Here is a 26,785-nt window from a genome sequence, read left to right as displayed (position 1 = left end):
AGATAATTGTGGTTCTTTTCCAGTGTGCTCTCGAACCTCCACTTCTCCTCCCAGGGAAGTTTCCTGTGACTGTGCCTTGTCAGATGATGGCCTCCCTGAATGTTTATCAGTTTCAGAAAGCCATATGTTAACATCCTCCATAAACCCTTTATTGTATTTAGAGATGCTTGAGAACCATGTATTTTGTTTATCTTTCTCATCAAATGAGATTAGAGAAAGTAAAGATTCATGCAATGCACTGGCATCCTTAAACAGGTGTGTTAACTCATCAAACTGTTTTTTGACTTGTGAATGATTTTTATCATCTTTCATTAGCTCTTTAAGAGACATAATAACACTTTTCATTTTGTTTACATGCCTTTTCCGATCTGTTTGGATGGTTTCAATTTTGTTTGCAAGAGCTTTCTCAGTGAGGGAAGTTATTCTTTTATCCTTTTCAGTTTTTCCAACAACAGATGCAGCCTGTGATCCACTCATTTTAAGCATTCAACATAAGCAGCATGCCAAAATCCAAAACAAAGGCAACAGCAATTCCTTCAAACTCAGTTGAACGCCTGCAGAGCCACAACTCACACACACCAAATCAGCAAACGTAGCGGTGGGCGTGTCACAAAAACATCTTCGTATGGTCAGAATCCAAACTGCGTTCAAACAAACAATACGCAGCACAAAAACACAGTTTACATACCACCGTCGTCTTCTCCTTATCTGTCGGTCTAGCCGCTTTTACGGGTGTAGTGGCGGCGGTGTGTGGGCTCGCATCGGCGTTTATTCAGCGCTGATTGCGGGACGGTCCATTGCCGTCGCACTTTTTGCTGACAAATGTTGGCGACTTTCAAGCCTTTGAGTCGCCGAGCAGCTGAATAGGGGAATAATGTTGACGCGCCCGCTGTTTAAAACGTTAGTCAAAGTTCCAAGTTAAAACTCCTTTATTTGTTATCAAATCCTTAAAATCCGTAGAAAAACAGTGATCAAAAACATTCCAAGCTTGAGCGGTCAGCAAAAGTCGACTTCCCCCATCACCCACTCATTCACAAAATTTCCCTCGGGCCGTGAACAGGTGATATAGCAATCACTATCTACAGACACCACGTGACCCAAAGCTACGCCTATCCATGACACTGTTCTTTTGGAGGCGATGGAGGTCCGTTATAGTCATTTGTACCTTGCTCAGGAGTACCTCAGGATAGCCGTTCAGTGGATTCGAACCTCCAACTTTCAATCATGGGGTGACCACTCTACCTACTGAACTAACCCTGCCCCCGGAATTGTGTCCACCCCCAGTGGACCCACTAATTGTGTGGCATTTAAACCTTTTTAACTCAATGTCACGCTACATGCAGCTTTAGTTCAATTCATCCACAGTATGCATCGCAGTCGTGGTATGGATACGTTTTTCGATCTTTGGCCTGGACCAGATAAAGTCAACTTTCAGTTTCATTCAGGTCCCATTTTTAAAACTGTTATAATAAACTTGTAAGTAGAAATATTTTACTACAGGAACATCACGCTCAGTTTACATTGTTGGGTGTATATAGCCTGCTTTGATATCAAGTATGTCGAACCAGCGAAAGATGTTTAAACAACATGTTTTAAAGACACATTTAATCCCATTTAATATTGAAATTTGTGCAAGTTTAAAAAGAAAATGTCATTTTCTTTACTACACAATAAAAACAAATTTTTCTGTAGTAAAAACCACAAATCTGTCAGCACATAAATGTGGTAAATTACAGAAATGGGCCTGCTAGTTCACTGCCTAAAAAAAATCTCCCCCAGTGGACCCACTGTAAATAAATACAAAATTCTATATAGAGAGGTTTTTCACTATGGTTTAATAACTATTGGTTGTCTGTTACTTAATTATTTAGGAGTAGTGTGAATTGCAATGTTGGAGGTCTATATCATTAGGAAACCCTTTAAAATCTATGAAAATACAGTTGAAAGTTCAAAATCTGTTAATAAACAGTTTGTTCCCATTTGTTTGTCCATGATGGTCTCTGCACTGTTTTTCATGAAATAGATTTGTACTGCTGACACAAAACACACCAGTTCATGCATCTGAATAGTATTTATGGTTCAATATGTGCAATTTCTTGAAGCAACGGGGATAATAAACATCAGACAACATTAGCAGATCTATTGCTGACTGCATTCAATGCAAAAATTGGGTGAAATATTCTTACAGAAGGCAATGCTAAATGCTCCAGATCTGGACATTAAAACATTTTTGTGTTATTGTATCCTCAACTCTCTAATGAAGCACTACTGCTGGAAACGGCAGCTGTGATCTTCGGCCGCAGGGCCGCCATGGAAATTAAGATGGCCTCCTGGTGACAGGAAGAAGGAAACAAATAAAAACACAGTCAAGCTGCAAAAGTGTTTATTATGGTTTATAATTTGAAAAATGCTTTTCAAACAAATTTTGAATAACTGGTCTCACCTCGGTACGAATGGTCCTGCTGCCCTGACCGGGGCAAGTGTTGAGGTAAAGGTCAAATAAAACACTGGGGTCAGTTACATCCAGCTTTTGGTCGGCATCTAAACTGGCCTCCAATCCCTGAAGACCTCCAAAAACGACCAAGAGATGTCTGCACAGTTAAAAAATAAATAAATAAAACAACCTCCGAGAGGATGTATTCAGAGACACTTGTTCTACCGCCCTAATGCTTACCAAATTTAACATATTCTGAATGTTAAGTTTGCACGCTAACGGTTAAAGGCCGCTTCAAGCAACTTACTTGAATGGCGTCAGTGATGCCTGGTCCGCATTGCTGCCTCTTTCTGATGTACCAATAGTCAAATCATATCCTCCTTTAAAGGGGCTTTCAGTAAAAACTGCACCTGCAGGAACGGGAAATAGACAAGAGTGTGGATAAAGCAGTGGTTGGCAGTAGTCGTTGACACAGACTGCAAATGAATGCAAAGCACAATGTTGAGAGTTAAATGGGAAACCTACTGAGACAAGATGCCAGACGAACACTGTAGCCCCAATAATAACCACCTTCAGTCCTGGGCACGTGAGGAGCCACGACAACACCTTTATATGCTTTGCCTTCTGCAGACAGTTTCACAGATAGATGGACCCAAACTTAACTGATGTGCTAAAAAAAAAATAAAAAAGAACCTTGAGATTCTGGTGAAGAAAAGTACCTGGATTTTGTGTCTTGCTGAGCCGTACTGTGACTCGTAGTCCAGGCTGCAGCTGCTTATCAATCTGAACTTCCTGTGGGACCAGGAAAGTGAACATCGTTCAGTTTATATTCTTAGATAATTACCAATAAATAAAGAGTACACTAACAACAGCTGTGCTCCCAGTGCAGAATAGCTCACCTTTCTCATTCCACAGTCGACAAACGACCCTTTATTGTGTTTGGTAGGCCTGTCGACCACGACGCCTTCCCTGTAGTCAGATTCCTCGTCTATCCTCATGTGGTGAGGACTGTCTAGAGGGTTAAGCAAACCTACCAGAGAGAGAGGGAGAAAAAGATTCCTGATTGATGATCATGAAAATCATGAAATATTTCACACCGTATTTAATTTCAGACTCATCACAAGAACAGCTGTTTATCAGGTTGTTGTTTTTCTTCCATTTGTTACTAAGTTACCTGCGTACTGTAAATCTTGATGCTTTGGGAAGAAGGCCTTGCGCAGATATCTGATGGAGAAGAAAAGCTGGACTATCAAAAGAGATAAAATGTACTGATCAAATCAATAATGGTGATCTGATTTTCTCCAAACTTACTGTGGACATTCTAGATACTGAAGTATTCTGGCAAGTTGAATGCAACCGTGTCCCCTCTTCCCAACACCGCTAAACTCGCCCTCCACACTCCTGTGAAACACAAACAAAAAGCAAACTCCTTTCCATTAGCTGTCATGTGGGTCAAGGCATATTTAATCTGCAAGTGGGCACTCTATGAAAACGTACTTGACATCTTCCCCTCGTTCATCAAACACTACGATCTCATCAACAGAGAAAACAACGCAGGCGCGGGCGATCTGTCCGGCCAGGTACGTGCGAAGTTCAGGAGACTGAGCATTATCCAGGATAGACCCCGGCAGAGCCAGACTCACCGTGTAAGCCCGACCTGAGAGAAAAACAGATTAGTAATTATAGCACTCATCACCTATTACATAGGAAAAATCAACAGTATAATGTTGTTACCTTTTTTGCTCTGGCTCAGTTCAGTTTCTGCTTTCTCAGCAGCCTCTTGCTGTTTCTGTTTTTCTAGTCGATTGATCAGCTTGGCCTCTTTCCTTTGCTTCTTAGCCTCCTTTACTGGTATTCAGGAAGAATCATTGACATTTACAAAAAAAAAAGAGCTCATTTCTAAATAATCACTGTGAATACCTAAATCTTAATTATCTGGACAGAAGTACTGGGCCACCTATAGGTTACATTTACATGACCTACTTGGTCATGGAAGCTCCCAGCACAGTGCTTACGCTGATGTTAATGGTTTGAAACTTTACAGTTACTTGGTCAGTGGTGTTGTTTTACACAGTATGCACCTCAGCACCTGGTGACCCCACTCTGTAGCTTTAAAAGTGAGTTGCTGTGGTTCCTAAATGCTCCCACTTTGCAATAACACCACTCACAGCTGACCCTCTAGGAGGGAAGAGATCTAGGAAGTCTTTAAAACATCCTGTTCTTTCACAAATGTTTGCAAAAACGGGTTGGTTATTTACACTTTTGGCAATGGTGCTGAATAAATGGCCCAACAGTTTTGTCCATAATGTATATATAAATACAGAATATATGTTTCCACTATAATTGTATATTGTAAAACAAAGTATTTTGATTAATAGTTAAGACGAACATGCTACATTTTATATTGTGTTTTAATAAACTCCCTCTTCCGGTTTTCGACTGCTGAGCAGACTTACATTGTTATGTGCTTTTTTTTATCAATAAAGAAATCTGCATTAAGCATGTTGTCAATACATGACAAACCTTAAAATGGATATGCACATTAATTCTCACAAAAATAAAGTTTTTTCTTTCTTTCTTTTTCTGTTTTAATGTCCAAAACAGCCGTATAGTATTGGCAGGGATGCAGCTAAAAAAATGCAGCAACCCCGGTTCGAATCCGGGTCACGGCATTGTGAAACAATGTCACGGCAGATGAGTTTCTTTTCGACTATGTAAGAAAAATATGTGGCTAAAAACCTGTTAGCTACATGCAGCTAGTTAGCTGTTTACTCACTTTCCGCTTTCCTTTTCTTCCAGTCCACCTTCTCGACTGGCTGCAAACACGAACAAAGGACAGAAAAGGGGTGTAAATAAAGACACGCATCAGTGGTTTTGTTTGTTTTAAGTGTCAAACAGTAACAATACCTGAGAAGACCCAAGATTGGGTCGCTTCACTGCAAAGCTAGAAGACATATTCAAGCGTCGATGTACCAACACGTGAACAGTCTTTACTTCCAGGTCATGTTCTGCGTTGCCCGCAAAGCACTTCCGGGAAGTTAACCACGTGACGATCCAGTTGTGCTTCTCATGCTACAGTCACTGCCTACAACCGCCTTAATTTTGACCTTATATAAATTATTATAAAACACCACTCTCTGTACAAATAATATATATTTAAAAAATATATAAAACATTTAAAATGATAAAATATTAGATCATTTCCCGTGGGGGTAAAAAAGTAAAAATTTACATCCATAAATTTGTAATTCTTAGCAACTAATGGTGTCTTAAATTTGACTGATTCTAGCTATTTAAATAAGCTGTTATTAAAACTGCTATTAAATATAAACTGGATCAAAAAGCATCTCAGAAATCTCATATCTTCATTTGGAGCTACATTATTCAGAAATTCCCAATTAACCTCTCCACTTTCCATAAACAAGTACTTTTCCCCCTTTATAAGTCAGCTGTTCAACAATGTTAGTTAATTTTGCAGGTACAGAGCGTTCTGAAACAGATACAACATACCGATAATCCCAGAGGAGATCCGTATTGATTTTGATGCCAAGTCATCTGGTTTGTCACTGTTTGTTGGAAACAACCATAGCTCAGATGCTATTTTCTTCATTTATACATGTGTGTGTAAACTTGCTTGTAATAAATAGAAGCCACGGTATTAAAAACACTTATTTCTGTAACGGCAAGGTTCAGCCCAAATTACTGTGGCATGTGCAAAGTCCAGCATGATGCCGTGTCTTTGAAGAAACAATTTAAGAATGTGTCTTTAGGCACAAAATCAGCATAAATACCAAAGGTAACACAGTGCATACAAACCTTATTGAAGATGACAAACACTTTACAGTGCAAAAACATGTATATTATAAAACTGTAAGTGCTTTATGCTGATATTAATATAAAGTTCAAAAATGGGTAGATAACTGGTTTTATGGCTTTACATTCAGGAGGCACCCTTAACCACAAAACAAGAAGTGAGACACTGATATCTTTGAAATACATTTTTAATGAACTGACAAATTAATAGCCGTGTCACAGTATGCCACCATTATTATTTTGAATTAATACTGCTCTATGTGCTACCCCTCCTGACATCATTATTATTATTAGTAGTAATAGTAGTGGTATTATCATCATCATCATCTGAAAGCACACATACAACTCTTTCTACCCTTATCTAGCACTTCTTGTTTCTTGTGCTAATGTCAGATTTTCACACCAAAGTCCTTTGATGTAAAATGAATAACAGCCTTTAAAATGATGGCAGTTACATCCAATCAATAGAAAAATCTACTCGCAGAAAACAGAATTCCCATTTTTAGTGCAACACTCATACGCCTCAATTCTTAATGCAAAAAATGAGACCTTCTATTAGTGAATGTATTTCATTGTATAAATCCTTACCAACAGTTGTTGGTTTAATTCCAGCCAGAGACAGAAAATGGATGGTTTTATTCATCCAGTATAAAGCACTGCCAAATGAAGCAAGTGGAAGTACCAGCTTTGGTGCCCACTTGTGGTGGGAGAGTGGCTGTTACAGAGTGAATGGGTGGCTCATGTTCCCAGTCTTCCTCAGCCAATGGCTCATGTGAGAACAATTAATATTAGCAATCATAAAGTGATCAGGAATATATTGACTCTTCTCATCACTGATGATTAAATTAGGCTGATTATTTGTGACTAATACATTAAGCCTGGTTCAGCAATACTCACATCCATCTAGAAATGACTACAAAATAAAAATTCTCTCTAAACAAATTCCTTTATCTGGCAGGAGTGCAACATAAGTGCTGATGAGGTTACTGAGCACAGAGCACTTATTTTACCAGTTTAATGGATGCTTTTATTCAGTGATTTCATTACTTCAAAGTAAGGGCAAATATCCCTGGAGCTGTGATGTAGAGGTATATTGTTAACTTAAAAATATTTACTGAAAAATACTTCCTCAGTGATTGCTCAAGTGCAAGTGGATGCTCTGTCCGTGCACCTTTAACTGGATCAGGTCAACACCTGAGTTTAAGCAGACTGGAAGAATCTGGGTGGACGGATAAAGCCTCACATCAGTGGTAAGTTTACTCTTTCTGACTCCACTTTCTCAAGATGGCCTCTGCAGCATCCAGCGTGGAGTCCTCCTGTGAGGAGAAAGCAGAGACAGAAAGACTGACAAACAGGAAGTTGTTTCTTGAGATGTACCACTTCAGTAAGAAAGGTCAGGTTTACCTTAACAAAACAGAATCGGATGTACTTGTCAAACTCCTTGCTGTGCTCTGGACTGTAGAACGCAGAGACGGGGATTGTTGCTAAACCCTGCAGATAGAAAAGGCAGGAAAAAACAACAAAGAAAACTCAAAATCTGTGGCAATGGATCAGATTTTGACCACTTAGCATCAATTGTCTCCAATCGATGCTGAAAGTTTGTCCTGTTCATCATCAGTTTCCTTACATGGGGGCATCTATCCCCAACAGTTTTCTAGAATTCGCCAAGCTCAGGGAGCATTCATCAAAAAGTATGCAACTCTTTATGTCTCTGTTACCCACCCTTCAGATATGTACCACGCACTTTAATCGCTGGTCTAAGCAGAAGGACTTGATTGGTTATGTCTCATTAATGTGGTGTAGGTTTACATTTGAGAGTTTGAATCTTCAGTACTGTTTTTCACCTTTCAGGATTTTTTTTTTTTTTTTACCTCGATCTTCGCTCCATCTTCTCTATCCACCCTCCACCCTTGATCATCTTAAGGATGACCTTACAACATGTGCCCAGATCAATCATTTTATATCCCCACATTTACTCCAAACAAACGTCAATAAAACCTTACATTTTTACCTTTTCTTTAATGAGCCATTTAACAAATCTGAAGTCATACAATTCATCCTTTGTGCTCAGGTCATTCAGGTCCACCTCTGTTTGAGGAAAAAAGACAAAAAGGTAAATACTGATTTCAGATGATGAAAGATGTATAAAACAAAGATGACTGTTCATCACTCACTGACTGAGGAGATGTCTGTGACCATGAAGTAGCCTCCCTCTGGCATGATAGGCTGCAGCCCCACGCTCTCCAGACACGAGGCCAGCTTCTTTCTTTTGTGGTGCAGCATCGTGGGAAGCTGCTGGAAGTAGCTCTCAGGAGTCCCAAACAGCTCATATTCCCGTTCAAATCCATGAGCGACTGCCTCCTGGTGGTAAGGAAGAAGGATGGAGAGAGTTTTAAAATTTAACCTGATCAAGCAATTCTGATTAGATAAAGCACAAGAAGAAAGAAACAAAACAAAATTGATCTGCTCAAATAGCTATAATTTCACAGCCCTACTAAAGTAGTACTAATATTAATTTAGAAAGTATGCATTTACTTGAGCGGCTGTTGCGCAGTGATAAACAGAGTTCTGATGGATGGTTTTCATGTATTTGATGATATTTCCAGAGCCGATGGCCCAGCCAACCTGAAAAATATGAGTAAAAAAACAAATCAGATCACACTAACAACGTGTTGCAAAGACAATGACCCTACAGACTGTGTGTTACCTTCCAGCCAGTAGCACTAAATGTCTTTCCGGCACTGCCGACAGTTACAGTTCTTTCCCACATGCCAGGAAGGCTGGCTGCCAAAGAATAGGAAAAACAAACATTAGATGACACGTCGGCACTGTCGCTAGCTAGTTTGTGTGTAATCTGCTATCCCACCTATCTTTATGTGCTTGGCTCCATCATACGTGAGCCATTCATACACCTCGTCACTGAAGCACAGCAGATTGTGCTTAATACACAGATCGGCAATCATTTGGAGCTCTTCTATCTTGTAAACCTGTAACACACACGGATGCATGTTTGTATCCGAGAGTAAAGTCGATATATTAAATGAAAACATAGAAAATGGCAAGAAAATAAAATCCCATTAGTTGAAAATTCCACAACCCAAATCAGACTTATGTGCACGGTAACGGCCTCGTGAGGGCATAATTAATCTTACCTTGCCTAATGGGTTGTTGGGAGTGTTGATAACAATGGCTTTAGTGCGAGGAGTAATTTTACTGGCCAGCTCGTCAGCAGAAAGAACCCAGTCTCCACTTGATAGGATAGCACTGCCCTCTCTCTGTTGCAAATGGGAAAACACAAAAGAGAAGAAATATGTACAGGATCCATACATTGAGGATCCTAAATTGAAAAGAAAATGTGAAATTATCAGTTTCTATTCTATTTTTTAGAAACATGAACCACTCACTGGTCTCAGAGGAACATAAACTGCCTTTCCTCCAGCCATCACCACCATGGGCTGGTAGCAGTCAAAGAACGGTTCGATAATGATGACCTGAAACGTAAATTACTTTTTTAAGAGAGAGAAAAAACCCAACTCTCAGTTCTTTATATTTTCACTTGAACGTTGATCACTAGTTTCTTGTTTTTTGACAGCACTACTTATCACTTTGTTGATTTCTGTACCTCATCCCCTTCATCAATCAGACCCTGGAAAGCGCAGAAGAGGGCCTGATAAGCACCAACGGTCACCAGGATATCTTCGAGAGGGTCGATGTCCTGTACAACAATCCTACTAAAGAATTTAGCCAAACTTTTAACAAGAGGGGGGTGACCCTGAGGAAAGAATATAATAAAAAAGCCATTCATTATTTGCTCTGCAACTATTTCAATTTCATCTGTCCTTTTAATCCCTCAGAAAAATGACTGAAATCGGGTCCCCCTTTGGGATGCCTTTGTGCTTACAAAAGCTCGGGTGTACTGGTGCATTTGTGGTCCTCCGTTGATGGCCTTGCAGAAGGCCTCCTGGATAAACTGCGGAGGGGAGAAGTCGGGAAATCCCTGGCCGAGGTTCACTGCTTTGTAATCTGCTGCGAGCTGTGTGAACTCAACCCTGTGGGCGTGAGGTGAGTGAGACAAAGCAATGATGTTACGAGATGTGTCAGTAAGAATGAAACAATCAGAGGGTTTGTTCCATTTCAATTAATCTCAGTTAAGAAGATTGTTGATTTCAAGCATCCATCATTCTATTTTAGCTTGAGTTACACTTCTGAGAATCTATATTTTAGAGTGGTAGCATCTTTACCCTAAAATATTTGAAGGACCAAGTTTAATTAGTTTTCTAGACTTGTGAATCAAAAAATGACTCCTTAAAAATGACAGGGATCTGACATTTTTTTTAATAAGTCCTATTAAAACGTGTATCATACATAAGTATTTAATGCACATTCTTTTTGTGATAGTTGCCATTATATTCTGCAGAAATCTGCTTGGCTTGTGACAGACACATTTGCACTTGACCCACGATGACAGACTTGGGTAAAAGTTAAACACTAAACTATGAAAGTGTTCAATGCTGACCTTTGTAAACAAGACGCAATCAAAATGTGGAAGTGTCTCAGTATTTGAGACGGAGTCCAAGGGTTAAAAATGCAGTGCAGTCCTTCATGAAGTCACACATCTGATCACTCGGGGCCCATCTGAGCAAACTGTAATTTACTAGCTCAACCATTAAGCCTAGGGCTGGGGACAACTACATTTATCCAAGGGCCAGAATTTTTCTCAGGAGACACTGTGAGTAGCTCTCATAAAATAAAATAAAAATAGTATCATAGGTAATATATTATTTAATTATGCTAATTATCTATTTCTAAATTTACGTTATTCCTTATCCCTTGTCACTGTTAATACTTGCATTACTTGAACTGGAGCAAGCCACTAAAGGGCGATTGTGATACACTATTTTAGGTTTCATATTTGTGAAGCTTTCAAGATAATCATCGCCTACACATGCAATGTACTTGTACATTGTGGAGTCTGGGAATCTGCAATTTGTGTTTGCATCTTTTCACTGAATTTGTTTACCTGCTCTTTAATTGTTTGTCGTTTTAGCTGTGTTTGGTGGTCATAGAAATGGTTTTATAGCTTGGTGACATAAAACGTGCACATGAAACACTACAAGAAATGTTAAATGAGAGATACTACTTATTAGGCTATTCCTGTATTCAGTCATATTCTAGGGGCTGGGTGAACAGCTCTGGTGGGCTAAATGTGGCAATATTTCAATAATTAAAAATATGCAAAACCTTAATTAAATAAAACACCTGACTTTTTCTGCTGTCTATAATGACATATATGGATTCCACTATGAAGCACATTTTTATTAGTTTGTGACACTTAAAAAAAAAAAAAAAAGAAAGTGGCTCAGCTCCAAACTGTGCGACCTTGCTCTCAACCAATCAGATGTAGGTGATACATCCGATTGGTGGAGGTAGGAGGCAGGTCATAAGCAACAAACTGGTAGAGTTTTATTTTTATTTTTCTTCTTTTTTCAGTTAAACAATTTGTTTAGGAGAAGGCAGAAAGCAGGTCAGCTTAATTCAGTTCAGTGAAATATGCTGACAAAAACATTTCTCTTTCTGTTTCTGTTCTTCTTCTTCTTTTAACCATAAATCGCCCAATGAGCAGGTACCTGAATGCAACTTTAAACGTGCTCAGCAACTGCAGACTCTGTTGTGAAATATTACTTTGCTGTTATAGTTAAAATATTACACATATGATACTTTACCTTTGGTTGAGTAATCATCCCCCCAAAAACACGGACATTTCAGTGTATTTACTCACCAGACATTCTTATCCACCCCGTCTGTCCTGCGTGCGTGAAGTCGCCTGGACATTATGACCTGAAGCAACAAAACAAGCTTTAAAATACGCGGTCATGCTGGAGACCTCTGTCTTCAGTTTAACGGAGCTGTGCCTACCTTATGATTGTTTTTAACTGAACTCTGCCGAAGTAGGACCAAACTTGCTGCAATGTTCCTGATTATTCCCATTAATAAATGATCACAGCCTCACAGGAGCAGACGACATTTAATGTTGTCACTGAGTCCCTGCAGAAGGAAAAAAATATCTGTAGACGTTTCTGTTCACCTGAAAGTCCAGGGTTGCTGTTGTTTGGGACCAGTGCGAGTTGATAACGAAGGTCCCAGCAACTCCCCTTCAGCCTCCTTGTGTTTTGATATCTACTTCCTGTGTGGGCGTGGCGAGATATTACAATTAGAAACGTCACGGACAACAGACAAACACGGGCCCAAAACTCAAGCCGCGGTTCAGCTCTGTTGACGTATATGTCATCAACTAACCATATGCTAGTTTTTATTTTTTTAAATACTGTTTTAAAAAGTAGCCGTGAATTTAGGAGAAATATTCCTGAACGTTTCATTTCCTGCAGTTGCTTTTTTTTTTTTTTTTTCCCGGAGAGGACTCAGGTAATCCTCCAGCAGCCTCAGGACTGACTTTTATCACTGCCAGTGACAAAGTAGTCCGAAAAAAAGTTAAACCACAGTCATTAATCTTTTTATAGTTCAAATTAAAAAAATTACATCGATAAAATTAAAAAATATATTTAATGAGTTGGCGCTCATTGGCGTTTGGCCTGAGAGAAAACCAGGCTTACTTGGCTGTATTTGTGCTATGCAAATGTTTTGCTAACCAGCGTCTTTTTGGTCAACAGGCACACACACAAACACACACACAGAGCCTGTTAATTTGAATTATATTCATTATCATGTTCATAATACCATTTTATTGACCATGAAACAAGGTATTTCTCCTGGGCATTAGGGTCAGGCAATATCTGCACAAGGAGAACATTTATTATCATGTGAATATCACAGTGCCATACAGAAACTGAAACAAGATGCAAGTTGTCTTTCCTTCGACTAAACTGTGGCTTTTTTCAAGTCCTCAGGCAGCACCCGGCCCTTCTTCCGCGCCCTGTCCTTCTTCTTCTCTGCCCTGACTTGCTTGCGTTTCCGCAGGTTCTTTTGCCTCTTGTCCTGCCGCTGCTGCATCTTTTCTAGGACGTGCTCGCTCCGCTGCTCCCATTTCTTCTTTTTCTGAGTGCGCCTCTTCTCCTTCTTCTTCAGCGACTCGCGCAGCATCTCCTCGTTGTCCTTGATTTTGATGCCCTCTGCCTTGTAGAGCATGTTGGTCCACATGATCTTCTTTTCCATCTCGCAGGCCTTCTCCTCGTCTTTCTCTCTCAGCTGTTCCAGCTTGGCTTTGCGAGCCTCCACGCGGCTGAGCAGCTGCTTGTAGTTCTTCCCCGTCAGAGGAGTTATCTGGCCTTTTATCCCCTGTTTCTTGATCTTCTTTTTTTGTTTCTTGTCTATATAACCCTCGTCCACCGTCTCAACCTTGTTGAAGACCAGAGCAGTCTCATTTCTTTTGCTCGAGGCAGGGACGTGCTCCTCTTCCTGTTTTACCTCTAACGGCTGTTCTTTCCCACTTTTTTCAGCCAGTTTCTTCATCAGAAATTCTTTTCTTTTCCTCTTCTTGCGCTCCCGCTCCAGCTTTCGCTTTGCTCGCTTCGCCTGGACAGCTTCTGATAATGCATCCTTTGGAGTTCCCTGATAAAAGACAGGTTAACATGGTTAAGCTTCAACAATAATTCTAGGGCACCCAGCGGTGACATCACTTCCTGTTTTAGATGATCCTCAGTACCCCTCCCCCCCTACAGTCTCTGTCTTTCATACTGTGCCATCTCTGAAAACTGCATACCTGTCCTCTGGACTCTTCAATCTTTTCATGGAGCCTTTTGCGTAATACATCGACTGTAGTGAAGCTGGAGTCTACACTTCCTCCTTAAAGAAAAAGAAAATAAGCATTAAATGAGACCCAGTTATATAAAGAGAAAAACCTCCACACAGGACCAGCGTAGGCTTGGTATACCTTGATGCTTCTGGTGTGCAGCTCCATTTGCGGCCTCAGTGTTGGACCCGTTTGGTTTCACGGCAGCTTTGATTTTCTGTGCTGCTGGAGAGGGTGAAGGCTTCTGTTGGGGTTTGGGAGTCTTGCCATCTGTGGCCTCATCTTTCTTTTTGCATTTTTTCTTCTTCTTTGGAGGACCAGTGTCACTTTTAGCTTTGAAATGAACTGTACACACACAAACACAATGCACATATTGACGATTGCATGTATATAATGTGTCACTGCAGTTCTACAACATTGCTATTACAGTTACTAGCCTAGGGCCTGCAACATGTTCAGATAACGTCAGCTAACTGGAGAAAAGAGGATTTGAAATTTTCTGTTGGTAAACTCATGATCAGCTTGTTTCCTCATTTTTCATGAGAAAAAAAAACCCCAGTCACAGCTGATTTGGTGGGTGACTCTTCTCTTATAAAAGCAATCCTATTAGCAGTAAAACACCTGCCAGTCAGTTTATCTCATGACTTCTTAATATGAAAAAAACCTGTCCTGGCATAATGTGATCAAAGGATGTATGTCTACAAGTTATGAGCTCTTTGGTTTAAAAGTAGTCCATCTGGAGGTCTAGTGTGCACATACTTGTACAATGAGACATTTTTAAGCTATTTTGCCATATTGTCACTTTTATTGCATAGATTTTTCTCTATAATTTTAAATCTGAGTCCTAGACAACAACCATGCATTAGCCCCAGCTGATGGACTTGAAGAGGACATTAAAGAAGTGTAATGGGAACTACTGTTGAATCTCAGTTGTCTGCGTCTGCAATGGAATATAACCAAGTCTTTAAGTTGGGTGCACAGCCTGTCAGAGCATCTCAAGGGAGGAAACACAACACTAGGTTGTAGACTTAAGAAATCTACTGCTTAGGAAGACTGCAGAAGTATTTAAGACTTTATTTATATTTTAAATTAAGTTTATGTGTCTATTTACTTTGAACATTTAAAAGGGGGATTTGTGTAAAACTTCTGTGGCACCTAAATAGTTACTGCATTACTTTTGTTAAAGCCCTTGAATAAAAGTTGAGCCTCTGCACTTGCCTGATTGATTTAAAGTCAACAGTGTACAGAGGAAAAACTACAAAAACAACAAAAAAGTAGCATTGTCCAAAAACCTATGGAGCCAACTTTAAAAGACATAAAAAGGTCATTTACAATATTAGTTCCCACCGAGTTATAAATTAATCTTGTTATCTACAACTTCCCACATAAATGAAATCAGTGAAAAGGAGAAAATTGATACCTTTAGAAATTTAGATAAATAAATGACAAAAAACTCATTTTTTAAATCAGTTTTGGGGACAAAAAAAGTATTTTAAGAGAAATAGCAGATTATTTTTCTGACATGCTATCAGTTTGGTAACTTTAATGAACAAGGGGCGCATAAAGCCATCAGATTAAACACTGTAGCGCCTCCTGTGGTACAAAGTAGGTAAAACGTGAAACCGTGGCACAAGGTTTGATGACACTTGCTGAGTTTTACGTAGTTTTTCCACAATAAATAACACCTAAATGTTAAAGTCTGCACTACAGCTTCAATTTTACCATGTAAACAAACCCAAGCATTTAGCTAACATTACCGAACGGTCTCTTCCTGGACTCCTGGTCTCGTTGAGAAAACACTTTACTTGCAAGTTTCTGAATGTACGAATCCTTTGAGGCGAGATCCATGTCGACAAGTGAAACGGGCTCCCACCTTTAATCCGGATAAAACACACACACGATATTTACCGATAAAAACATCAACACGTTCACATACGCACGTGTGTAAAAATTTAAAGGGGCGGGGCGTCCCCAATCCGGAAGTAGTAACACCAGAAGTGGTCCCCCTCCAAGCAGAAACTTGTCAGTTATGTAGTTGTAATGTAGCCGGTTGTCTCGTCCATTTTCATCCATTTCCACGTTGTTTTGATTCAGAATGGTCTCTCTGACATCTCTGCTGACTTACTCCCGGAGGCTGCTGCCGACACTAAAAACACAGGTGCGTTAGTTTTCGCAGTTTTTCGTCTCAAACAAAAAAAAAAACGTCAAAGTCATTTTCATCGCCGAGTGAACGACTTGCAAAAATGCTGAGTTTATTTTATACATTTGTATTTCAGAATCGTGCATTTTACACCAAGAGGTCTTTCTTCTTGCCAGGAGCCTTCAAACGTGTAGACGGTACAAACTAAACTTGTCAACAATTACACCACCTTTAGATAATTAGCGAATAAAGTCACTGTTACATATTTTTTCCACTTAAAAAAAAAAAGACTAGAAAATAAATCTGTTTTGTATCTGTTATATGGTATTTTGTCTTTAATGGTGAAATTAGGTAAAAAAGTAATTACTACGTAATAATATAAGAAAATCAACAAAACCTGTTCGGTTTACATTAATGTCTGTCTCCATGGCTGCTGAAATAATCTTTGTGTATAATTTTTTTGGGTAGCATATATACGTTATTCCATTATATTATTTGTAACTGTTATGTCAATATGCTGTTCGATTCTCCAAGGAATCCACCTTTCACTATTATTCTTTACATATCCAGGCAGGTTCCTTGGCTTTGGACGACAGTCCAGCTCCACAGCAGCCACAGCTGCAGAGAAAGACTCTTTTCTTAAATGGTTCCTGCTGCTCATCCCTGCCACCACCTTTGGCCTCGGCACATGGCAGGTACCACTTATTTGTTGATTGTTATTGCTTTTTTAAATACACACAATGCAGTTACGTCTTTCTGGTTGTTGTTGGGTGTACTCCAGTGTCTTCATTGCCTTCATCTGTAGGTGAAAAGGCGTCAGTGGAAATTGAAGCTGATTGATGACCTGACCCGACTCACTACGGCAGAACCCATTCCTCTTCCTCTTGAGTAAGTGGCAGAGAGTGGCTAGGTCCTGTATCTATGACAGAAAATATGAAAAAGTATAACAGGTGCTCTTTAACACTTCATGTAATATCTTAATGTGCAGAAGTTGAATAAGCTGCGTTTTTTACATATGTGAATCATTAAGGCACAGATTTACATACCATTTTCCCGCCTTGCATTCTAGTCCTTATGAGGTTAATAACCTCGAGTACAGAAGAGTCAAGGTACGTGGATGTTACGATCACTCCCAAGAGCTATACATTATGCCCCGCTCACCAGTCGACCCAGAGAGAGAGGCCAGAGAAGCAGGAAGGCTCTCTTCAAGTGCAGAGACCGGCGCTAATGTCATCACCCCATTCCACTGTACCGACCTCGGGTAAGGAGCCAGATAAAACATCTCACCATAGCAATATCTGTACATTGATTGATACATCGCTGCTCTCAACACTGATTTATACCGTCTGTGTCACTGAAGCATCACAATCCTGGTGAACAGAGGATTCGTGCCAAGGCAGAAAATAAGACCAGAGACCAGGATGAAGGGACAGGTGAGGGGAAGACATCAGATGCTGGGTAAACACAGAGGTTTTACACCAGGCTGGAGTGTTAAGTCTTTGAGATTTGTTAATTGCACAAAGACTAACTTATTCTTCAAGACTAATAAGACTAACTTATAAGTCTAATAGGTTTGTCACAAGCTATGTTAGAACTAAGACTACAGTTCAGTTCTTAGGTTTTACATACCACGACATAATAAAAAGTCATCTTGTTGACAGCAAGTCTTAACGGCTAAATACAACTTCAGATGAACAACAACATGACACATCACACCATGTAATTATTTACTGAACAAAAACTAAGCCAAAATGCAGAAGCAGCATGTGTAAAAATGATCTACACCCTGATAAATAAGTGCACTTGATTCATTGATCATAAGCAAGTATGAGCACCTCAGTAAAAGTAGAGGTTTTGGTAGTTCGCTGGTCTGGAGCATTTATGTGTGTGTTAACAGAATACCAAAGAGATAACAGCAATGATCCCTTGCCTATCTGGGAAGGGTTAAAGGACCATTTCCAAACAATTTGAAATCCATCATTGTACGTTGAGAAAGATTATTTACAAATGGAAAACACTGAAGAGTTTCCAGTCTTCCCAGGAGTGGAAGTCCTGGCAAAACACCTCAAGGCCAGACTGTGCAATGCTTAGAGAAATTGCAAAAAACCCAGTAGCTACATGCCAGACTTTGCAGGCCCCAGTTAGCGTGTTAATGTTAAACATGTTAAACAGCACAAAGAAAAATAATGAACAAGTATGGCTTACTTTGTTCACAGATAACCTATTTTGGAGCACAAGTTACTATGTTGATCCACCTTGGTAAGAAGCGAACCATCCCTGAAGTTACCTGGTCAAGACAAATCCCACGTCCTGGTATAGGCCTGGGGTGTTTCCAGTTTTGAAAACCTCTTTATGCACTGAGAATTCATCTTCAATTAGGCCCCAACTCCCTTTAGTAATTGAATAGTTTAAATATGCCTGTGAAAGTGCCTCGAAGACCCATTTATTGTCATGTTACTCCTACAGAACTGACTTACACCGCTTGACTGTTCGCTAAACTACTAACACCACCTTTGTGTTGTTGTAAACACTTGAATCACTGAAATGCTGCCTTTATGCAGGTGGAGGATGAGGTGGAGTTGGTGGGAGTGGTCAGACTGACAGAGAATCGTAAACCCTTTGTACCAAACAATGACGTGGAGAGAAACCGCTGGCATTACCGTGACCTGGAAGCGATGGCACAAGTCACTGGAGCCGCACCCATCTTCATTGATGCCGACTTTGGTATGTTTAGTGCTCTTTGACGCAGTGACTTTACATTAAGATTAAACCTCTGCAATCCTCCATGTATGCTGTTTATCTCACTCACATCAACAGAAACACTTCAATTTGAAAGTAATTAAAAGTTTTGTGTCTCACGCAGGTAGCACTATTCCTGGTGGGCCAATAGGTGGACAGACCAGGGTCACACTGAGGAATGAACACATGCAGTACATAATAACATGGTGAGTGTTTTGTTTTGGACTGCTGTACATCTGTTACACTCATGTGTCAAGGTGCATTTGATTGATAAAATGCAGAATTACTTTTTTCTTCTAGGTATGGTTTGTGTGCAGCTACTTCCTACATGTGGTATGCAAAGTTCATCAAGAGGATTTAAAGCAATAAAATTATTTTACTTGGTACTTGAATGATGGGTTTGTGCTTAACTTGTAGCTCCAGCCTGGTACATATATTATGTAAATAGCTTCATGTGTAAATAAAGTACTCAAGATCGGGGATTCTGTCATTTACCTTGTTGTATGTACTATGTGCCAATAATAACCGTTGGGGGAAGGGAAAAAAAAAAAAAAAAAAAAAAAAGCGCCTCGTGTCCTGTAAATTATGTGGTTTTGACAAAGCATCTTATGTTAAATTTAAGCCAGTTTTTCTGTTTTTGTTTTTTTTAAACAGGTTAACTTTACTGCTGGATGATACTAAATATAAGTAATTTCAGTGCGATCAGATTCAGTAACTCCAGTTACAGAAACTTAGACCATCAATACGTCTTCACTTACAGGAATTGAAAGGCAGAGTTCATGATATTTTTCACCTTTCAAGTTGTGGTTTCTCAGTTATTAAAGAAAAAAAACTATCCCGATTTCAAGCAATTTGTCAGATAATGCCCAAGATTATCATCTTGATTTAAACTGTGACACTTCAGGATTCGGCATGGGAAACCTAAAAATGTCAGTTCCACCCTTATTATAACAATCAGAATTTAAAATGCTCCCATGTTTACGTTTCCTGCTGTCACTGTGTTGACACCTGCAATCTGATTCTAACATTTCTATCATTTTAGTTTGAAAATTAAACAACAAAAGTCTTCTTCTTTTAGGGCATACATTTTTTTATTCCAAACAATTTAACCAAGCTTGGTTGCAAGTTCCTTGGCCTTTGCCTTCTCCAGCTTAGTGATGCGGGCTGTGGATTTGGGACCCATGATGTTACCTCCCCAGTGACGGCGGATCTGGAAAATGAGATTGCGAACAGTTAAAATTTGTACAATTTGTTTTAGGATTTGTGAAATGTAAACACTGCTAATTGAGTAATGGCTATTCACCTCCTCGTATCTGTCATTGTAGTTGGTCTTGATGGCTTCCACGAGCTTAGCAAGTGCACCTTTGTCCTCACTAGGAGTAGGGGGAAAAAGAAAAAAAAAAAAAGAGAGAAAAGATGGTCAATGCAGTACCGACACTTGTATTCAGATGACTAAATTTTCCTGTCTGAAAAGTCACTTCAAATTTATACATATTGTGGTCCCTGATTAAAAAGTCAACTGCTGTAGAAAATAATCCAAGCAAATTTGAAGATGTGAACTAAGATCTCACTCCAGAGGAAGTATCGAATCTTTTCTCCAGCCAGTTATTGAACACGTACTAAAAATCATTTGCCAAACTTCACTGTCACACTTGGGCACAGTTCAGTGTATGTTCATACTCACGGGTTAATCTGTGTGAAGGCAAATGAAGTGCATGTCTTTCTGTGCACCAGTCTGCCCAGTCTAGCCTTCCCCTTCACGATGCAGTAAGGGACACCCATCTTGCGGCACAGAGCAGGCAGGAAGACCACGAGCTAGAAATTCAGGGGAGCCACAGGAAGTATTAACATTTCAGGAAGCAAAAAATTTTGAGTTTATCCATGGAGTGTGGCAACCATATTGCCTTTTACAAAAATTAATAAATGATAACTTGTTTTTCATTTGTGGTCTGTGCTCAGGGTTAAAAAGCTCGTATGTTTTGATCCACACAGAGGATTCAGGTGAAGAAATTCAGACATCATTGCCAGAGACCACTTTTTACACTAAACTGAACCCAACATGCATTCACATATTACACCAATCTCACCTCAATAGGATCCACATCATGGGCAATGACGACCAGCTGGGCCTTCTTGCTCTCCACCAGAGAGGTGACGGTGTTCACACCTGCAGAGAGCGAAAACCAAAAGGCAGAAATTAAAATGTTTGATCCACCAACTTAATCCAGAAAAACTTTTCATTATTTTTTGGCCAACGCTCAGGGTTAAAAAGCTCAAAAACCATCACAGCAAGTTTCAGGTGAAGAAATTCTGGTCATCACTGCATTGAGGCCAAGTCAGATGAGGCTGAACTAACAAGAACACAAAATAGGTTCTAATGCACAGTTTAAGACTGTTTAGGAGCAAACCTACAATTCCAGCAGCACTCCTGAAATACATAAGACCGAGCTGCCAACTAGGCCAGCACAAGTCTTAAACTTTAATACATTTTTACTAAACTGTGGAGCTTAACAAAGACAGGACTTTGTTCAATCAAACTCACCTGCACGGATAATGGGAGGCCTCTTTGTTGGGGCATCTCCCTTTCCAGCAGCCTTCTGCTCAGCACGAGCCAGCAGCCTCTGCTTCTTCTCCTGCTTGGTCTCGGGCCTGTACTTGTGAGCCAGCTTGAACAGCTGAGTGGCTGCGGAAGAAACCAATTAAAATTAAAAATGTAAACACTGAAATTTGGGCAACAAGTTTGGCTTACTACAAAGCTACCACGATTACAAACACATGCATCAGTGATCTTGGTGGAAATCGTCCGCATAACTGGTCAGATAGCAAATACTCTTTCACATCACTTGCACAGTGAAACAGTCCTTCTTAGAACCCACATGACAACTCTGACATACTGCCATACAGAAGAAAACCACTTGCTTGTACTTACCAGTCTGGCGGTCCAGAGCCTGGGTGAACTGGTTGATCGCAGGGGGAACCTTCAGACGCTTGTAGAGGATGGAGCGCTGCCTCTGCAGGCGGACGTAACGAGGCCATTTCACAAAGCGTGTCAAATCACGCTTGGGCTGAATATCCTGGCCTGTGGTAAAGCACAACAAATTCATCATTATCTACCATTAAACAGAAACTTTCTCTTAATTTAATGTTAATATAATGTGCATCAGCGATCTTGGTGGGAATATTGTCATCAGTGGTATTAAGATAGCAAATATTCTTTTACATCATCTGCACCTGTATGACCACTAGCTTATGCCCCCAATAAAGTGGCACCTGCAGATACTCACCGATGCCAAAGTTCTTGGGCCTCTTCTCGAACAGGGGGTTGACTACTTTCTTGGCCTCATGCTTCTTGGCCACTGAAGGGGCTGGTGCCACCTTCTTCCCCTTAGCCTTCTTTCCCTTAGGCTGTGGAAAAGGGAACAGTGTGTTACAGAAGCATAAACACAAGCAACTTTAACCTAACATGACTATTAACTTGTAAACATGTTACTCCGCATGTAAACTTACAACACTGCTCTACCTTTCCCAACCGTGTCAGGGAGTTGCTTAGCCTAGCTTTAGCAACTACCCTTGTCAATTTCCCACAAAATAATTTTTAAATCTAGCAAAAATACAATCAAAAGACCACTTTAGTTCTTTTTAGAGCTGTAATGCAAAAAGCAAGAAATAAACCCCAAAAGCCAGAGAATGACTTCAGAGCTCAACTAATCTCCATGCTGCTACACCAACACCTAAGGGACGTCATACACACTGAACTAAAGACCGATTCAGGATGATAACGTATCAATGAAAACGTAGGTAAAACTTGCGTGTTTGTGAATACATTCAATAAACGACAGAAACACAACTAATGTGAGGCCAAAAGGAAGGTTAATACCGACCCACGCTCAGGCCCATTCCCTAATGCTAGTCAGTAAACTAGCAGGGCACACAAACTTGTACCCCGGTAGTATTGTACTTCTACTTTACAAAATACATACAACCGTCTGGAAAATTAAAAAGAAAAACACAAAAATTTAATAAAAACAAAACAAAAACGAGCTTCTAAAACAAGCATGTTCATCGCCTTTAGCTTCAGCACTCCACAGGCAGCCACAGCACTGTTAGCACCGGTTACACATCGACCAACATAACCTACGTTTTTCGCAAAAACAACACAGCATCAAAGCACAATATTAACATCACGGCCCTACACAAAGTTCAAAGACTTAATTGGCACTTTCTACAGTATAAAAATATAAATGTATGAAAGGATGCAAACAGATACAACAGATAACATATTTCCCCCAGAAGGAACAGCTATGTACCCACCATGTCGGTTCAGGCAGAAAGGAAGACCGGGGCATGCTGGGTAGCGTAAATACCGCGAGGCTTGCTGCGTGTTACGTGGCTTCCAAAAGTGCCGATCTGAAGTCAGATTTTACAGCTACCTGCCAGTTCAAGCTTTGTTTCTTAAAAAACGGAATACTGACTCGGAATCTGTGTTACACTGACGTATCAATGATTGGGATTTATTTTAATTTTCTTTGCCGCACTGATAAAACATATTATTCTAAACATTTATATGAATGAAAAATTAACATTAACGTTTTGTTTTAAAAGCATAGGATTTTTTATGACGTAGTAACGTCATACCACACATTTCTAGTTTAGTTTCACTTTATTTTAAAAACGAAAACTTAAAAAGTAGAAGAAAATAAACAGTAATAATTGATTTAACTTTATTTTATTGATCATAGTAATTCTGTACTGCAGTTTATGACCATTTAGTTTGTTTAATACTATTTGACAAGCATAAAATAGTATTTTGCCAACAATATGATTCCCAAAACTTGGCATGGTGTGCAAAAACTGAGGAAATCAGACCAGTAGTTGTGTTCTGTGTATTTACCGATATCTAAAAGTTTTCCTTTGAACTTAGCAGCCAGGGTTTTAGATTAAACCCTGAGGGTGTGCCATGTCTGTCCAGCATCCTGCCACCTGATCCAACTGACCACCACACAGCTTGTTGCTGTTCAACCGCCTGTGGCTGGCACGCCACCACCTGTTCAACCGCCTGCGGCTGCCATGCCACCACCTACTCAACCGCCTGCAGCTGCCACACCACCAACTACCTACGGCTGCCACGCTGCCATCTGCTCATGCCTGCAGCTGCCATGCTGCCACCTGCTCAACCGCCTGTGGCCTCTACACTGCTTTCAGGCCCAGTCGCATCTCTGCCTGAGCCAGAGGTCAGCATGCCGGAAGGACCTGCTCTGCCCAAGCCAGAGGTTCTGTGGGCTGTCTGGACTTGCCATGCCCACGCCAGAGGTCTGTTCTTTGTGGGGACCTATTCGACCTACCATAGCCTGAGCTGCTCAGCCACAGTTGGCAGCTCCATCATATCGCTGGTCATCTGCCATGCCACGCCGCCACTGGACCTGTGGTCGGCATCAGAACTTTTTCTCTGCCACTGCCAGATCTGCAGCAGGCCACCAGAACAATTTCTCCACCGCTGCAGGACCCGGGTCTCATGTGTTGCTTTGGGTTTAATGAATATTGTGATTCAATAAAAGGACTAGCTGTTACAATCCCTGATATTGCATTGCTTCTAATGGAGAAAGTCTTGAGGGATGGCTACTATGAGGAAAGGCAGCCTGGAAGCTTTACCAGCAGGACACATCATCAGTTGTGTGCTTTAACTTCACAGGGTGTTTCGGCCTTTTATCACAAGACACCATCGGCTCAGGCAGGCCCACCACAGGGCATGTGTCTTACATCCTCCCACAGTACCATCAGCTCAATGACATAAGCAAGTTTTTGAGAGTTAGGCCAAAAGACAAGGTCTGGTCACAAATGAGGTGTAACAATTTCTGTGGGGAAAATTAGTCTCTCATCCAAGTCAGCTTGCATCTGCCAATCCCTGGCGACCTTCAGCGGTCCCAGATCCGGGGGTTGAAGAGCTAGTTCTTAGCTTGTCCTACTCCCGGACAAATACCGATGCTCCTCTTGGTTTGTGAAAGGTTGGGTGTTAATGGATTCCCTTTTGTACTCAACTTTTTCAGCTAGACACCCGAGGACCTGGTTGTGTCTCCATGTGTACCTGCCTTGAGTAAGGCTAGTCCTACAACAAACCAAAATGTTCTTGGTGTTGCTGGGTGTGCACACAGGGGGCAGGATGGGTCCTTTCCAAACCAAAGCTGCAGATTTATGGGGAAAGGCAGCACATCATATGATGAAACTTAGCCTATTACACTCCATTCTGCAGATTTCACTCCATTGAGTTTCCTCTTTTCAAGACACTCCCAATTCATCCAGCGACCCTGCTTGGCCAGCGCTACAGCTCTGGCATTTCTTTTTTATTCAAAATATTGAGTATTTGTGGATATAGTTTACAAAGAAAAAAAGAAGATGGAAAAACACAAACTGTTTACAATGAATACAAAACAGAACTCATGTTGGAACATTGTTTTCTTCTCTTATTATTTACCAAACAAGCAACGAGAAAAAAAAACAAAAACAGACAAAAAACAAAAAGAGAGAAGAAAAAACGAAAACACCCTGCTCTTTGCTCTGGGAATATACTTATCATCCTCTCCCGCTGTACCAAAGGGAGCAAGTAGGGGGTTGAGAGCTAGTTTGAGGCTGGTAGCCTTGTTCAAAGTGCAGAAAACCTCCTCCCAAAAATTTGCCAGGGCAGGGCAGGTCCAAAACACGTGGGTTAGATTGGCATCATTAGACCCGCACCTGTTACATTGAGGGTCTAAACTGGGATGAAGCTTAACTAGTTTGGATTTAGATAAGTGGGCCCTGTGGACTACTTTGAATTGTAGCAGGGAATGACGGGCGCAGAGTGATGTAGAATTTACCAGAGAGAAGACTGAGTCCCAGACGTCATCTGACATAGATATACCCAACTCCTTCTCCCATGTGGACTTGAGGCCCACAACGGGAGCTGGGGTTACACTGCACAGTTTGTTATAGATGCGAGACATTACAGCTTTGCCTGATAGTTGCAAATTAAGGAGCTCGTTCAGTAACTTAGCAGCTGGAGCTTCTTGAAAATTGGAGAGGTGGGACTGCAAAAAATGTCTGAGGTGTAAATATCTAAAAAAGTGAGTTTTAGGAAGACTGTATTTTCCTGCCAGCTGATCAAATGATGCTAGTTTATTGTGTATAAAGAGATCTTTAAAGCAAATAATACCTGCTCTAAACCAGACCTGGAACAAGTTGTCCAAAGTTGGTGGGAGGAATAGGTGGTTTGAAAGGATGGGGCTTTGAAGTGAAAAATTATTCAAATTGAAATGTCTCCTGAACTGCGCCCACACCTTCCCCAGACTGTAACCAGTAGGTCAGGGACCGAATATTGGCAGCCCAATAGTAAAAGCGGAAGTTATGGAAGCATCGTGCCAGGAGGTTGGCAGTTTGCCCTGTGTGAATGCTTCAGGTAGAACTGAGTGGAGTAGAGGTACGAGCTGTGGGGCAAATGATTTGGAAAAATTCTACCGAAAAGCCGTCTGGGCCAGGGGACTTCCCTGACTGTAGAGAGAAAATTGCAGCGCAAATCTCTTTTTTGGAAAATGGCGCATCCAAGATCTCTCTGTGGGTGTCTGCCAGCTCAGGAAAGTCCAAGCTTTTAAGAAAATGTGTGATTGGTGAGTGATCGGTGGGAGATAGCTCTGGCATTTCTGGCTGCATCCTCCTGTCGACGCACCTCCTCCACCATCATATTTCAACATTCGGTTACAGATGCCTGTTACCAGAAAGGTGTTACTGCTCCAAGACCAACCCTCCTCTGCCCTGTTGGACGTTGCCCACGATAGAGAAGAGCAGATTTGGCCTGTAGCACAGCCATGGCTGGGGTTCACTTCCTCCCCGTTGCTAGGGTGGGAGCAGCGCCTCTCAGTCCCAGGAGTCTGTGAGTGATATCTCC

At 40.7% G+C, this 26,785-nt stretch overlaps 5 protein-coding genes across 5 annotated transcripts; 1 reads left to right on the top strand and 4 right to left on the bottom strand.

Moving 5' to 3' along the window:
* Positions 1-624: 624 nt before the first annotated feature.
* Positions 625-5,453, bottom strand: spout1 (SPOUT domain containing methyltransferase 1). The gene is made up of 12 exons (XM_080864392.1): positions 5,342-5,453; positions 5,211-5,250; positions 4,169-4,282; positions 3,932-4,091; positions 3,746-3,835; positions 3,609-3,658; positions 3,334-3,464; positions 3,154-3,226; positions 2,960-3,058; positions 2,742-2,844; positions 2,444-2,591; positions 625-2,330 (listed from the first exon to the last, which is right to left on the bottom strand). Exons 1-12 carry the CDS (start codon positions 5,387-5,389, stop codon positions 2,247-2,249), a joined length of 1,140 nt encoding a protein of 379 aa, XP_080720518.1. The 5' UTR covers positions 5,390-5,453; the 3' UTR covers positions 625-2,246.
* Positions 5,454-6,426: 973 nt separating this feature from the next.
* kyat1 (kynurenine aminotransferase 1) lies at positions 6,427-12,436 on the bottom strand. The gene is made up of 13 exons (XM_080864380.1): positions 12,164-12,436; positions 12,027-12,085; positions 10,149-10,296; positions 9,870-10,019; positions 9,652-9,738; positions 9,400-9,522; positions 9,114-9,234; positions 8,955-9,031; positions 8,783-8,872; positions 8,422-8,608; positions 8,259-8,335; positions 7,652-7,738; positions 6,427-7,563 (listed from the first exon to the last, which is right to left on the bottom strand). Exons 1-13 carry the CDS (start codon positions 12,233-12,235, stop codon positions 7,504-7,506), a joined length of 1,338 nt encoding a protein of 445 aa, XP_080720506.1. The 5' UTR covers positions 12,236-12,436; the 3' UTR covers positions 6,427-7,503.
* A 509-nt stretch (positions 12,437-12,945) lies between these two features.
* On the bottom strand, positions 12,946-15,977 carry surf6 (surfeit 6). The gene is made up of 4 exons (XM_080875438.1): positions 15,752-15,977; positions 14,136-14,339; positions 13,965-14,047; positions 12,946-13,813 (listed from the first exon to the last, which is right to left on the bottom strand). The coding sequence occupies exons 1-4, from the start codon at positions 15,840-15,842 to the stop codon at positions 13,124-13,126; spliced, it is 1,068 nt and encodes a 355-aa protein (XP_080731564.1). The 5' UTR covers positions 15,843-15,977; the 3' UTR covers positions 12,946-13,123.
* Positions 15,978-15,992: 15 nt separating this feature from the next.
* surf1 (SURF1 cytochrome c oxidase assembly factor) lies at positions 15,993-19,265 on the top strand. Its single transcript, XM_080875439.1, has 9 exons — positions 15,993-16,152; positions 16,271-16,331; positions 16,705-16,829; positions 16,940-17,022; positions 17,204-17,395; positions 17,495-17,567; positions 18,696-18,858; positions 18,998-19,079; positions 19,174-19,265. Exons 1-9 carry the CDS (start codon positions 16,090-16,092, stop codon positions 19,232-19,234), a joined length of 903 nt encoding a protein of 300 aa, XP_080731565.1. The 5' UTR covers positions 15,993-16,089; the 3' UTR covers positions 19,235-19,265.
* Positions 19,266-19,939: 674 nt separating this feature from the next.
* Positions 19,940-22,770, bottom strand: rpl7a (ribosomal protein L7a; the record flags this gene model as incomplete). The annotated part of the gene is made up of 8 exons (XM_080876146.1): positions 19,940-20,083; positions 20,177-20,246; positions 20,558-20,688; positions 20,961-21,040; positions 21,416-21,556; positions 21,803-21,952; positions 22,158-22,324; positions 22,751-22,770. 8 exons carry the CDS (start codon positions 22,768-22,770, stop codon positions 19,979-19,981), a joined length of 864 nt encoding a protein of 287 aa, XP_080732272.1. The 3' UTR covers positions 19,940-19,978.
* Between the last annotated feature and the right edge of the window lie 4,015 nt (positions 22,771-26,785).

Source organism: Rhamphochromis sp. 'chilingali' (genome assembly GCF_963969265.1).
Source record: "Rhamphochromis sp. 'chilingali' genome assembly, chromosome: 2".
NCBI classification, from domain to species: Eukaryota; Metazoa; Chordata; class Actinopteri; order Cichliformes; family Cichlidae; genus Rhamphochromis; species Rhamphochromis sp. 'chilingali'.
Note: the sequence above shows the minus strand (reverse complement) of the source record. Positions and strands in the feature narration are given on the sequence as shown.

What these genes read in the sequence shown, in the direction of transcription:
- spout1 (XM_080864392.1), bottom strand. Translation starts at nt 5,389, where the DNA reads ATGTCTTCTAGCTTTGCAGTGAAGCGACCCAATCTTGGGTCTTCTCAG. An exon ending in CCAATCTTGGGTCTTCTCAG is followed by an intron (nt 5,251 to 5,341) that starts GTATTGTTACTG and finishes TCGTGTTTGCAG; the next exon opens with CCAGTCGAGAAGGTGGACTG. An exon ending in TCGTCTGGCATCTTGTCTCA is followed by an intron (nt 2,845 to 2,959) that starts GTAGGTTTCCCA and finishes CCGTTCCTGCAG; the next exon opens with GTGCAGTTTTTACTGAAAGC.
- kyat1 (XM_080864380.1), bottom strand. Translation starts at nt 12,235, where the DNA reads ATGGGAATAATCAGGAACATTGCAGCAAGTTTGGTCCTACTTCGGCAG. An exon ending in GGGGTGGATAAGAATGTCTG is followed by an intron (nt 10,297 to 12,026) that starts GTGAGTAAATAC and finishes TCACGCCCACAG; the next exon opens with GGTTGAGTTCACACAGCTCG. An exon ending in TCCGATTCTGTTTTGTTAAG is followed by an intron (nt 7,564 to 7,651) that starts GTAAACCTGACC and finishes TTCTCCTCACAG; the next exon opens with GAGGACTCCACGCTGGATGC.
- surf6 (XM_080875438.1), bottom strand. Translation starts at nt 15,842, where the DNA reads ATGGATCTCGCCTCAAAGGATTCGTACATTCAGAAACTTGCAAGTAAA. An exon ending in GTCCAGGAAGAGACCGTTCG is followed by an intron (nt 14,340 to 15,751) that starts GTAATGTTAGCT and finishes GTGTGTGTACAG; the next exon opens with TTCATTTCAAAGCTAAAAGT. An exon ending in TTGAAGAGTCCAGAGGACAG is followed by an intron (nt 13,814 to 13,964) that starts GTATGCAGTTTT and finishes GTCTTTTATCAG; the next exon opens with GGAACTCCAAAGGATGCATT.
- surf1 (XM_080875439.1), top strand. Translation starts at nt 16,090, where the DNA reads ATGGTCTCTCTGACATCTCTGCTGACTTACTCCCGGAGGCTGCTGCCG. An exon ending in TTCCACTGTACCGACCTCGG is followed by an intron (nt 17,396 to 17,494) that starts GTAAGGAGCCAG and finishes GTGTCACTGAAG; the next exon opens with CATCACAATCCTGGTGAACA. An exon ending in ATGCAGTACATAATAACATG is followed by an intron (nt 19,080 to 19,173) that starts GTGAGTGTTTTG and finishes TTTTTCTTCTAG; the next exon opens with GTATGGTTTGTGTGCAGCTA.